This window comes from Abramis brama (assembly GCF_963993115.1).
Source record: "Abramis brama genome assembly, chromosome: 22".
NCBI classification, from domain to species: Eukaryota; Metazoa; Chordata; class Actinopteri; order Cypriniformes; family Leuciscidae; genus Abramis; species Abramis brama.
In genome coordinates, this window is record NC_139984.1 from 19,673,960 (window position 1) to 19,688,262 (window position 14,303).

At 38.8% G+C, this 14,303-nt stretch overlaps 1 protein-coding gene across 7 annotated transcripts in view; it reads left to right on the plus strand.

Moving 5' to 3' along the window:
* Nucleotides 1-2,738: 2,738 nt before the first annotated feature.
* wnk3 (WNK lysine deficient protein kinase 3) overlaps nt 2,739-14,303 on the plus strand; it is a 55,238-nt gene continuing 43,673 nt past the window's right edge. For all 7 annotated transcript variants that reach the window (XM_084098188.1, XM_084098190.1, XM_084098189.1 and 4 more), the window contains exons 1-2: nt 2,739-3,191; nt 13,168-14,231. In XM_084098188.1, the coding sequence (XP_083954314.1) occupies nt 13,533-14,231 (699 nt within the window). In that variant the 5' untranslated portion in view covers nt 2,739-3,191; nt 13,168-13,532. The remainder of the gene's footprint in view (nt 3,192-13,167; nt 14,232-14,303) is intronic.

A 14,303-nucleotide genomic window follows, 5' to 3' on the forward strand; every position in this document is an offset into this window, starting at 1 on the left:
TTCATTAGAAACTAGCTAGTGTACAATTTTGTTAGTAGCCTACTTTATTGTTCTCTTTTTATTACTAGTAAGTAATCCAATAGTGATTTAGTAGGCCATATTTGTCATTTTTCCCCCTAATAAGGTATTAAACATACTAGAGCATTAGGTTAGATACTAGCACTTATTCCAGTGATGACTAGTACTGGCCTATCAATTCAATTAGTCACTAGAATTACAGTTCTATCAATGAATAATCAAATGTATTCAACCCCATTGCAAATCAGGTTTATTGGCAAAATGTACAGACTTATAACAAATCAAACAAAAGTAATTGAAATAGCTTAACCCAGCAAATGTTTCAAGTGGTTTCCTCAAATTCAACTAAAAATGCAATTTATACTGACTTCTGCAGTCTCAACATTATTCAGACCCCTGAATAGAATCTCTCACAACAGCACAAATCTGCAAAACAGGTGTTGTCTCAAGCACACCTGACGCAACTAAGCAAGGGCTTCATTAGTTGCACCAGGTGTGCTTGAGCTAGAACACATGAAATATCTGAACTGGGGTGCGTTTCCCGAAAGCATCGTTAGCCAACTATGGTCGCAAGTTCCCTCGTTACCAATAGAGTTCAATGGACATTGCGATGAACTTGCGACCATAGTTGGCCAACGATGCTTTCGGGAAACGCACCCCTGGCTAGGTTTGTTGAGTGTCACGTTTGACTGCATATTACAATTATGGCAAAAGAATGGTTAAAAAAGTTAAGAGAAGATATCATCGCCCTTCACAATCAAGGAACAGGATACAAAAAGATAGGAAAGGCACTAAAGGTTGCTAGAGACACCATTGGAGGCATAGTTCGCAAGTTTAAAGTTAAAGGAACAGTGGTTACACTACCTGGTCAGGGTAGAAAAAGGAAGCTATCAATGGCTGCAACCAGATTTTTGAGAAGGCAGGTTCAGAAAAACCCTTGAGTCACTGCAAAAGACCTGCAGCAAAACTTGTGCAACAGGCACTGAGGTTTCAGCTTGCACAGTAAGGCGCGTGCTAAACGCAGGTGGTTTCCATGCCAGAACTCAAGACGTACACCACTCCGATTAGCTCAGTATCATATAAATAAGCCACAGAATTCTTGGGATTCTGTGAAGTGAAGTGATGAAACCACTGGAACTTTTCGGCCCTATGGATCAGCGGTATGTCTGGAGGAAGAAGAACGAAGCGTACGCTGAAAAGAACACTTGTCTACAGTTAAGCATGGTGATGCTCTGTGACTGCTTTGCATCCTCTGGCTCTGGAAAACTGCATGGAATACAAAATGGATTGATTAAAATAGGAAACCTCATGTCGCCTATGAGGAAGCTGAAGCTTGGGCGTCATTGGACCTTCCAACAGGACAATAATCCCAAGCATACCGCAAATTCCACCAAGGTTGCCGAAGAAGTCCTGGAAGATTCTACAGTGGCATTACAGTCACCTGACTTGAACCCCATAGAAAATCTCTGGTGGGATTTGAAGAAGGCGGTTGCAGCACGCAAACCCCAAGAATATTACTGAACTGGAGGCCATTGCTCATGAGGAATGGGCTAAGATTCCTCAGAAAAGCTGCCAGACGCTGGTGTCTAGTTATACATCTCATTTGCAACAGGTTATAACAGCAAAAGGGCTTTTGCAACGAAGTCGTTAAAAGTTGCATTTTCAGTTGAATTTGGGGAAACCACTGGAAACATTTATTGTGTTGAGCTATTTCAATTTGTTAAATTTAAATATATAAACTTTTGTTTGATTTTGTTCAATGCAAACAGCTGAAAGTCTGTCAATTTCGCCAATAACCCTGATTTGAATAATTTTGATTACAACTTCCTTTGCTACTCGCTTTCCAAATAGTTTATTCAATTGTTATTGGTGGTAAACTGCAAATTTTGCCATAGAATAATAATAATAATTAACTATTCACTTCAGACAAAGATGGTCTATTGGCCTTATTGATCAGTACTAGTAGCCAACCTTTTAATCCATTTATATACCAAAGAAAGTAGTTACTAGTAAATCTGCATTAAATACTAGTCTGTATGGTGAAAAATAAACAGTTGATTTAAAAAAACAGAATAACTAGTATTTGGAGATATCTTCAATTTTAAAAGAACTTGTAACAATATAGTAGATCATATCCTTGTTCAATCAATGCATAAACATGAGTATATAATTATATTTTTATTTTTTATTATTATTATTTTACATTTAATAATGTAGGGGGTGAATTCAGGTTGATTGGGACACTTTTTGCTAGTCATCTCAATGGCAAAAAGTGTCCCAATCAACCTGAATTCACCCCTATATATTTACTAGTAGTCACTACAGGGGAAAAAGTGTCCCAATTAACCTTAATATGCCTTATTTGTTGTATATTTATACAGTTTTCCAGGTAACTTAACGCAAATAAATAGAAACTCTTTTGCTGCTTCAGTTATATAATATCTTTTGATTTACATTACTAATATATTAACTAATGTATTTTCATTATTAAGGCCACATGAATTGTCAAGTGAAATTGTTGGATCCGGTCATTAATAGAAAAGCCAAAACAAAAGTAAAGGCAGACATGCCCTTTTTAACCCTATTAAAATGTAAATTAATTATTATACCAGAATGGCCAAATTTTATTGTTTTATGAGACGCTTACTGGGACAATGCGCGGCCCCGCTTGGTCAGACAGACGGCGGCGCGCATAGTTGGAGCACGCGGTACGAGCGAGCAAGCGCGCGCGCGTGTCTCTGTCGTTAACCGAAAAAGGAGAAACGATTGTGCTCGATTGAACTACCACGAACGTCGCAGCGACAGTCGTTGCTTTGTAAATTATGTAAAATAAAGACGTGTATCATGCTAAACACCTGTGAATACGTTGACGTAACATTCACCGGCGGAAATGTGTGCTAATAATCTCGCGGAAAAGAACAACAATATGTTTTTTTAACAGATGATGTGTCCAGGAAGATTTGCAGGATTTAACGACGCCGTTCAAACAAGAGAACCAAACGCTCGTATAAGAAAAGGAGTATGTTAAACACCGGTAACGTTACACGACAAATTACGATTATATACAACGAGATGATGACGAGCTGTTGAGTGTTTGACAGATACATTGGAGAAAGCGAGACCTTTCGACGACCTGTTTCAGTTGTAATAACGACGGAGAATGCAGCACACCGGTGAGTCCCATTGACTATTATGTTAAATAATCATTAGCTTCTAATAGTCAAAGGACCACTATTTGCAGATATAAATTGTAAAATAAAAATGCATCTTTAGGTGCTGTATGTGTCTTTCAGACATATAGAAATCCCAGGCAAACATAGCTTAGATGCTAACACAACGCGGTGGTGCTGAAATAGATATTGGCAATGGGCGAGACGAGCAATATTGCCGCCTGAACGGTAAAAAATAAAGATGTTTACATCTTTTCTTGGTCTGCTTTTCACTTCTGGTTCCACATAGGTTTCTGCTCTTGATCGTGTCTTTTATTGTCTTTATCCGTATTTGACTTGCTAACTGAGTGACAGTAAATGAAGACTGAATATGCAGCTAAGACAGGCGTTTGCTCTCTACTGTATTATGTCATATTCTGCTCTTAACAGATTCACTTATGCTTATTGTAAATTTAACGACTGATGGTGGTTGATTTAGCAAATTACAACCTAATAGCACACGTTTGTGTATTATTTTTATTTATATATTTTTTATGGCTGCCATGTCCTCTGTTGCTATGTGTTTTCAACTCAAAGCGTTGGCCACTGTTGCTCAGTGTAGCGGCTCATAGATGGTCCCTGTGTATTGGTTGTCTACCTTATCTTATTTTAAAATATAAGCATAATGTTGTAGTAGTAAGATTTTGAGTCAATGACAGATAAGTGTGTCTGAGGTTATGAAAACTAGAAACTTTCTACAGATGTTTTTGAGTCATGTCCAGTGGTGCAAAAAAAAATGTATCGTACATTTCAAATGGGTTTACTTTACGTTACTCCGTTTGTCCTGACCTGATGTGACCTGCCTTTTCATATAGTCAAAATATGTTATGTTTTATTTAATTTATGACCCTGAAAGACAGTAATCCGGGTCTGAAGAGATACTATGTTTTATGGTTTTCTTCTCACATGACATCACAATGGTTTCCTGCATGTTGGTTAGGTTACTCCATGCTAACTTTGGTTTGATTTGCAGATGTTTTTCAAATATTAATGTTTTTAAACATAACTGCTTTAATGTTGTAAGAAATAATAAAAATGATACATAATATAACATTAATTTTTCACTTACCCTAACTGATCCATATACCATGTATTGCTATATAAAGAACTTAGCATTAAAGTAATGTACACCATAACCATAAACGTTTGGGGTCTGTAAGAATAAAAAAAAAGTTTTTGAAAAAAGTCTCTTGCTCACAACAGTTGTGCTGTTGAAACCATGATAAAAAACAATTCAGGCTTCTTTGATGTATAGAGTTCATCCTAATTTATCATCTGTTTATCCCCCCAAATATACATTGTACTACATTATAGTATATTCATTTGTGTAAGCCTACTAACACAGGTTTGTTCATTTAATAGTAGGGTCTAGGGGTCACCATAATATGCGGTAGAGTCTTGAACAGCATTTATTTGAAATATAAATCTTTTGTAATGTCTTTACTGTACCTTTTGATCAATTTCTTGTGCCCTTACTGAGTAAAAGTAATGCTTTAAAAAAAAAATCTTACTGACCCAACCCTAACTTGTATGCAGCTTTGTGTATTTGTGCAGTCTATGCTGATGAGGACAAAGCAGTGATTAGTGTAAAAGTGATGTTAAAAATCCCTCAACTTCATTGGTAATCTGCCCCGTATTGTATGAAAGGATAAAACAACAGAGAGCTTATTTTAGTCATAAACCTCAAAAGCACAGTAGTAGCCACTTATTATTTGTAATCCACATCATAGCAAGCTTTGATTAAATGGTCTCACCTGGATTATATCATAGACTGAACAAAGAGAAGGTAGTATTAGGCGGTATAGTCTCTCTTTTCTGGTTCACTGTGTACCCTATACCTTCTGTGACCACAGTGACACTCACTTTCACATACTTGACCTAGATTGGACAAAAGTGTTTGTTTTGTGTTGTTCTTGGTGTTACTTAATGGGATGAGGACAAATTTTATGCCTTCAACTCCAGCTGTCACTTTGCTGTAATTTTCACCTTTGAATTTTACAAGCACCAGATTTCATTTAGGAACATTTGTCTTGACGCTGTGCTGGGTCCTCTTGGCCATAGCTTATTTTACTTTAAAAAGAGCGTTTTGTCATTTTAAGTCAGATTTAGCAAGATTCTGAGTTTATAGCCATTATCATTGTGAATCATAACACAATCTCTTTTTCCTAGAAATAGACTGTGGTTGAGGAGTGAGTATTGATGTGACTGGTTAAAAAGAAATCAATTGTGACAGCAAATTATCCAGCCTACTTGCATCAGCGCCTGAAAGCAAATGCAGATCCACAATCTCCAATCATACATTTGATGATTTTTGCCTCTAGTGTCATTCAGAATAATATGACAAAGAACATATGACCATAGCGAGACCTTTCTTGTACTGCAAACTGACCTTTTCATCTCAGCTTAAATGGGCACTTAACTCGGTTGCAAACTAAGCTGTAAATTATGTAGATACTCAGTAATCCAAGACAGACAGCAAATGTCGGACGTTCCAGTTTAAAATGACTTTTTGTTGTTGTTGTTGCACTTCCTGACACTTTAAATCTAAAAGGAATAGTTTTGAAAATCCAAAAATGAAAATTCTGATCATTTACTCACTCATATGTAGTTACCAACCTGCATGACTTACTTCTACAAAACACACACACACACACACACACACACACACACACAAAAAACAGCAAGACATTTTCTAAATTATTTTCTTTCTAATGTGTACGACAGATGAAAAAAAGACATACATGAACATGAAGATAAGTCATTTTTTGTTTTTGGGTGAGTGGTACCTTTGATGTAATAAAAACAAATGAACACTAAAATATGATGTCAGTTTACATATATATATATATAGTATTTTAATTAAGATTGTGTTAATATAACTAAAGTTTGCTGAACCCCCTAGTGGGCCCCAGCTCCCTGGTTGGTAACCTCTGCTTTAGGAGGCAGAAAAACTGAAGCGGAGTTATGATTATGTCTGTGCATTGTCAACACAGAAAGGCTCTACTTACTGCACAATTTATTTACAATTGAAACATAGCTGACACTTATTCCATTCCATTCCATTTTATTTATTGCTTTGGTTGATATCATCATACTCATATTCTGCTCCACACCTCTTTAACTCCCACATGCCCAAACTTTAGTTGGTTTTCTTGTGGTGGAATTTTGTCTATTGTCACTGCTGTCACTCACACTCAAACCAGCACATATTTTATCACGGGAAAATCTCCCCAACTCTTTGTGTTTTTGTGTGTGTGTGTGTGTGTGTGTGTGTGTGTGTGCGACCCCCCCCCCCCCTTCCTTTATATCCCTTGTTCTCATTCACACACATTTTTCCCACCCATTTCAACCCAACCCCCCTCCCCCCTTATCTGACTCCCCCTCGACTGGCTGTCTAAAAACTTCTCTCTTCCTACCCACAATCCTTTCCTGCCCCCCCCTTTTTCATGTAGCTTCATCATAGCTCAACCCCCCAAACCTTTCTGTCTGCCCCCTCCCTAAACACATACACAGATACACACACGCTACGTTCCCTGGCTCCCTCTTTGTCTGCCTCAGTAAATCAGCTGAGCCTGCTCAGTTCCAGGGGATTAATGTGTGTATGCCGGTGAAGAGAGCAATGAAAAAACTGGCAGAGGCAGAGAGAGCTCGATTTTTGTGTAGCGCCCGTTGTGTTTGGAGTTTCAGAGCACTGTGGGAGCGGACAACATGGAGTGTGTGTGTGTGTGTGTGTGAGAGAGTGCTTTAACAACACAGTGCACTGATTAGCTGTATCTTTGTTGAGGAAGAGCTCGGGTATGACATGATAAAGTGATTTCAGAGACATTTAAGAAGATTCTGTCCAATGTGAGCTGCAGTTGATGCACTTTAAAAGCCTGTCAGACTTTTTAAACACATCTAGAGAAAGCGTTTGCACATTTCAAAGAGGATTAAATCACAGGCACGGATATTCAAATTAGTGATACATCTCTGGGTGAGGCTGAATGCCGAATGTCATGATTAGTCCCACATGCTCCACTGACAGATGAGAATGTAGAATAACAGTTGATATACCAAACTAAACATCCTCAGAGACTGGGCTTGTCATATTTCGATTTTCCCCAAAGCATTGTTTGCTAAATTACACAGGCAAGTTAAGGCTACTCTGAGGTTCTGCCTCCAAATGTGTTGTGCATGTATATATGCAATGCTCAATAAAAGCTAAAATATGCAGCAGCACTGATCCGCCTCAGACCCTAGTGACAGAAGCGGTTCTGGTTGTGCTTTGGTTCTGTGTAAATTAAGTACAGAATCAGTGCAGCCTTAAAGGGGTGGTTGAATATGATTTCACTTTTCTAACTTTAGTTAGTGTGTAATGTTGCTGTTTGAACATAAATAACATCTGCAAAGTTACAACGCTCAAAGTTCAAAGATATTTTCTTTTAAAGAAATTATTTTTTAAGGACTACAACAAATGGCTACATGACATTCCTCCCGGGTTAGTGACATCACCAACCCTAGAATTTACATAAACCCTGCCCCCGGGAATGCGATTTATAGATTATCAAGACAGAATATGCTAATCAATGACTAGAAGATAGCTACACATAAGCTACATAAATTCACCAACTAACCAATCAGAAATGTTGTATACATTTAAGAATTGTAACATAAAAGGCTAAAAGTTTTTGAAATCTCCAGTGCATGTGTGTGTGAGGTAAAAGCACACAAGCTGTTGTAGCTCCGCCCTCTGTGCTGGGAGCAGCAGCTCATTTGCATTTAAAGGAACAGACACAAAAACGGTGCATTTTTGCTCACCTTCAAAAAATGACTTAACATGCTTTCTTTAACATGCTATATAAAAATATCTGTGGGGTATTTTGAGCTAAAACTTCACATACACACTCTGGGGACATCAAAGACTTATTTTACATCTTGTGAAAATGGCATTATACCACCCCTTTAAAGGTGCAGTAAGCGATTTCTGAAAAACACTTGAAAGTGGATCAGACCGATCACCACAACACACTTGTAGCCAATCAGCAGTATGGGGCGTATATACAAGTCAAGTCAAGTCAAGTCAAGTTTATTTATATAGCGCTTTTCACAATACAGATTGTATCAAAGCAGCTTCACAGTATTAAATTAAAATAATACATCAATGCTTGTTTCTAGTGGAAAACGTCTTGTTGATTGATTAATTAAATTAAATATCCCCAACTGAGCAAGCCAAAGGCAACAGTGGCAAGGAACCGAAAAACTCCATCAGGTGACCTAATGGAGAAAAAAAAACCTTGGGAGAACCCAGGCTCAGTCGGGGGCCAGTTCTCCTCTGGCGTTTTTATGAACTAGAGGTCGGATTTAACTATCAGATTAAAAGTATTATATGAATGCCTGGCTGAAGAGATGCGTCTTTAATCTAGTTTTAAACTGGGAGAGCGAGTCTGAGCAACGAACAGTATCAGGAAGACTTTTCCAGAGTTAAGAGTTTTGGAGCTAAATGTGAAAATGCTCTCCCTCCTTTGGTGGATCTGGATATCCTAGGTATGACCAAAAGCCTCGAATTTAGTGATCTTAAAGAGCGCGATGGATTATAGGGCGATAGAAGATCCGTTAAATAGACTGGAGCTAAGCCATTTAGGGCTTTATAAGTCAGTAGCAATACCTTGTAATTAATACGGAACTTTATAGGTAACCAATGTAGTGATGATAAAATTGGTGTTATATGATCATATTTTCTTGATCTAACATACATATCTAATATACACTCTGGATGTATATACTGGGCAGTTGTGGCCTAATGGTTAGAGAGTCGGACTTGTTACCTGAAGGTCGTGGATTCAAGTCTCAATAAGGTGGGGGAGTGAATGAACAGCGCTCTCTTCCACTTTCATTACCCACACTGAGGTGTTCCCCCGGCACAGCAGCAAAAATACTCACCACTTTTTTGTTCTTCCTTGTTTTTCATTCATCATCTTTATTTTGCTATGATAAATACACATCCACACTTGCATTGTGTGTTCATGCATTTGGGGTGGAGCAATGAAGGGAGGGTCGTGTTTGTTTGGGTTGATTTCAAATATCAACAGTGTTCTTCAATGATTCTCAGAAATCGCTTACTACACCGTTAAAATGTTTCCATTGTTATGGAGTATGCATTTTATTTATAGCTAGTGATGCACTGAAATTCTGGACACACTGGACACCGAAAACAAAAAAATAAATTGTTTAGTGATTATACACTACCGTTCAAAAGTTTTGGATCAGTAAGATAAAAATATATATATATATATATATATATATATATATATATATATATAATTATTATTATAAATGTATTTATTTTTAGCAAGGATGAATTAAATTGTTATTACAAAGGTTATAAAAGATTTCTATTTCAAATTAATTCTGTTCTTTTGAACTTTCTGTTCATCAAAGAATACTGAATACCCCCCCCCCCCCCCCCCCATAGTTTCAATGGCCAAAACTTTGGTGCATTTCCACTCAGTTGGTACTTTTTGAAATAACATTACGTCAATTGACTTTTCAGATGTAGTCATTGTTAAATCCGCTTCTGTCTGCTGTTGTGTGTTCAGTACAATTTGAAAGTGGAACTTTGTAATAAATTGAGAAAATCGACTGTTCGAATGTATTTAACAGTATTTAACTCACTTAAACAGGACTGACAACCATATTCTGCTGTGGGAATACAGCCACAGATGCAATGAAGGAATATCTGATTGTGACATGATCCGAATCCTCTGTGTCAGAAACGAGTTTGGAAAGGGAGTGAGAGAGTGTGAGTGATGTGTTTGATGTACGTTTGTGACACGTTTGTGACGTTCTGTAATCACTCTGTCCGGTATGTGGTTTTTATGGGAACTCCTTGCCCTGAGGACACATCAGGCAAATAAGCTTGTGTTTAAGGCAGCACTTCCTCCTCTCATGGGTTGTTGTTGATATCCTTTTACATCCAAACAGTCAGTTATTATATAAAACAAAATCTGAAAGACTTTTCAGTTATTTCCTGACATGTCATGATCATTGTAAGAATGCAGCCAGTTTATGGAGTTGCTAATGTCAACTAGTCTAATGTGAACTAGCCTGCTTGCTTACAATCTTACTGCGTGCTATCCCGTTGTATTTTTTAAGTTCGCATTTGTGTGTGGGGGGGAGAGGGACAGACAGAGTTTTTACTTCAATTTGCATTTTACTTTAATCTTATCTGCAGATGTTTTTTTTCAATAAACCAGAGTTGCCTGCTAAACCTGCATTTCAAGATATCTTCCTCATGAAATCTATAAGCACAAAAACAAAAATGTAAAGAGCGCTTTCAGAGATTGTTCTTCCAAAAACAGAATTAAGCTACTTTAAAGGCAACAAGGCACGTCCGTATCCAATAATCGTGCAACTTCCTCTCTCCTGAGATGCCTTCATCTGATCAGTTTTTGAAGGCAGCATAGATGTATCCTTCGCCTGTGATATCCCACAATTCTGTGCGTTCCATTCCGTGACAGTTGAACAAAAAATAAATATGGTGAAAGTTGCGGTTGGTGGTCAGTTTGTGGGTAAAAGTATTTTTGGACAACTTTTTCCACTTTTGATGCCATTTCTAGCAAGAAATTATTGCAGTAATTAAGTATTCGCTTAGTTATCACCAAAGCTCTGTTGATTATTAAACCACTATGCTGCCTCAGAACAGAAGTCTGTCCGAAATGTTTTTTTTGAGGTACCTTCGTGCGCAAATGCTGCCTGCAAAGTCATTGCCTGAAAGGACAGCGAGGCAACAAGTCAGCTGCTTAAGCTTTCGGTTGCAGCCGTAGTTTTGTACAACATTGTGTAATTTGCTCTCACATGCCCAAAGCACAACAGAAATTCCTGCTATTTCACCTTTACTTCCATAACAACTGGAATAAATAGTTAACCTTTGTTTCCCCAGTTTTATTTTTTTATTTTCCGAGAGAAAGCAAGGAGCATCTTTTCCCACCTCTGAATCAGTCATGTAATTATTAGCATGTTGCCTGTAGCAATCTAACCTGATGGATGTGGCCTGCCAGAAGACAGATGAGCATGACAAGAGGAGAGCTGAAGATAATGATGTCACCAGAGAGAAAAAGAGGGAGACTGAGTTTGTGATAGGAGGCAGAAGTTGGTTTTATGGGTCACAAAGATAATTGAATCTTGTGAGAGGCAGTGTCAGGTGTTGCTCTGTATGAATGCACCTGGAGAACACTACTAGAGGAACAATGAAAATCCACTCACTGTAAACATGAGAAGCTGTAATGCTCCCCATGTGGACCAATACTGCTGACTACAATTAATATGGTTTTACTGCATATGGTCCCTTAGCGATGATCTGTGATGGTCACTCATGTTCATTCTGTATCTGCTCTGCCTCTGAATTATTTAACCCTAAAGGTCCTTTATGCCATCATTCATTATTAATCAATCACAATCCGCTGTGTTCCTTTAGTTTTTTTAATGGCTAATATTTGTTGCTTCTTTTTAGATTTGTTATGCTTCTGCACCAGGTACACTCTTAACCCGAACTAGTTGACTTTACTAGAAAATTGCTTGGAAACCCGTTCCACTAATACATTTTAGTTTTAAGACGGGGTGAAACTAAACAGGTTAAGTTGTATTAACATAGAATATTATATATACTGCGGGTGCAGTAGACAAATAAAGATTACATTAGTAGTCTTTACTGAAAATCTTTAGTTCACATTATTTATTTTTTTACAATAGGTGTACTATTAAGCTACTATTAATTACTCACAGAATGAGTTAAACATCCTTTGTATTGAAAAAAATATACAATATAGCATTACCATTCAAAAGTTTGAGGGCAGTAAGATTTGTTTTTGTTTGTTTTAAATAAAGCATTTAATTGATCAGAAGGAACAGTGAAGACATTAATAGTGTTACAGAATATTTCTATTTCAAATAAATGCTGTTTTTTTAAACTTTCTATTCATAAAAAGAATCCTGAAAAAACGGTTTATACAAAAATATTAAGCAGTGTTTTCAAAATTGATAATAAGAAATGTTTCTTGAGCAGCGAATAGCATCTTAGAATGATTTCTGAGGAATCATGTGACACTGAAGAATGGCTGCTGAAAATGGTATGTATGTAGCCCACTAGGAGGTGACGTTTATAACATAGCATTGTGTTAGCATCACTAACAAATAACTGGCTAACGCAAACATTAAATGGAGCATAACGTTAGCCGGTTTTACTGCAATAATGCCAGCCGCCTCAAACACAATGATAACCCTGTTTCAGACTGAAGAGCAGAAGTTTTACAGTTTGTATATGATGTTAATATTACTTGAAACTCACCTTGAATTCTTTAAAAAGATCATGGTGCCTGTCTTTTAGATGCTTCGCCAAATGTGAGGTGTTACCTCCATTGATTTGAAATGCATGATGGCATCGTTTGCATACTGGCTTAAGAAAACATCAATAATAATGCTGTGGTCATCAGCCTCGAATGCCATATTCCATATTCGACTCTTAGCACCTTTCTTGCCAACGAGTCGGGGCGGCGCTGAACTCGCCGCCATCTTCCACGTGTAGTTCTTCCGTGTGCTTGTAGACATTTTTCTTCTTAACCCTTTGAGGACAGATTGAAACACTTCTTGGCGTATGTGCTTCCCCCATCAGTTCCGGAAGAATTGCAGTCTCGCTAGTAGCTACCTTCGGTACCATCGGTACTTGCGCTACTGTAGAAAAACAAGTACTGCCTGGATTTTAAAATGTTGCTACCGACTTGGTACCAAAGTATCGGTTCTTATGACATCCTTATTCACGATATCAAATATAGAGACTTTTAAATAAAATAAGATAAAAATCTGTAGTGTATGTTATAATGAAAAACGTGACATTGTGTGATGGTTGTTAAATGCTCATTCTTGAGCCAAATACTCAATAATGATTCTCTGCGTTTTTCTTCCATAGGATACACCTGAAAATCCCCCCTCACTCAATGAAGGTCATTTACCTGTGAATCAGTCACTTGAGCCAGCCAGAAGAAACTCTATGTAGGAAATGGAGATAAGGAAGGTACACATCAAAAACTGAATTAACCTGCACGGATATACTAACAAAACAAGCACCCTCTGATACTCCTGTGAACTCAAGGGAACGTGGAAGATAAGAGTGAGTAGTTCTTGTCGCTGACAGCTGGCAAGACTGGAAGGACGGCTGAGAAACTTCATAAGAGGGTGAGAGGGTGATCACTGAGTGAGAGAGACGGGGACTGACAGAGAGCCAGAGTGCAGGAGGGGGCGGCGGCGGAGGAGGAGTGGGAAAGGTCAATCGCCATGGCTACGGACCCAGGAGAGCCCACTGCCACGGAGGAATCCTCTGGAGAGAAACCTGATGGAGAGAGGGAGGAGGAGAATGACCAGGGGAACAGGGCTGCCCGTGAGAGAGAGAGGATGCACAGCACGCCGTCTGACTTCCCCTCCTCCCAGACCCAGGAAAAGAGAGCGTGGTGCGCAGGAGGAGGAGGAGGTGGAGTGGAGGACGGTAAAGAAATGGATGCACCGGTCAGACCGCTGACCTTCTTCATGCCCTCCTCCCCAGCAGCCCACGAACCATGCAGGAAACGGGAGAACAAGCGTTTTTTCCGAAAGAGCGTGGAGATATGCGAAGAGGACGATGAGGTGGAAGGAGCCCCTGATGCCCCTCACAGCGCCCCTCACCTCGAGTTTTGTGCCTCCGACTCTGTTTTCACCAGTGGAGCCCAACAGTTACCCGCCAGTGCCTCGGCTGCCTTGTGTGAGGATGGCACTCATGGCACACAGGATCCTGATAAGACCGGCCTTTCGGCGACCACTCTAAAGGGGAAGGAAAGAGATAGAGAACAGGAAGAAGAGGCTGAGATGAAGGCTGTTGCCACTTCGCCCAGTGGCCGCTTTCTAAAATTTGACATCGAGCTTGGCAGAGGAGCATTCAAAACTGTTTACAAAGGCCTGGACACAGAAACCTGGGTGGAAGTTGCCTGGTGTGAGCTGCAGGTGAGTCTTGTTTACCCACAAATGAATTATGGTTACCGTATTATTACAACTAATGCACTTGAGTAGCAAAGG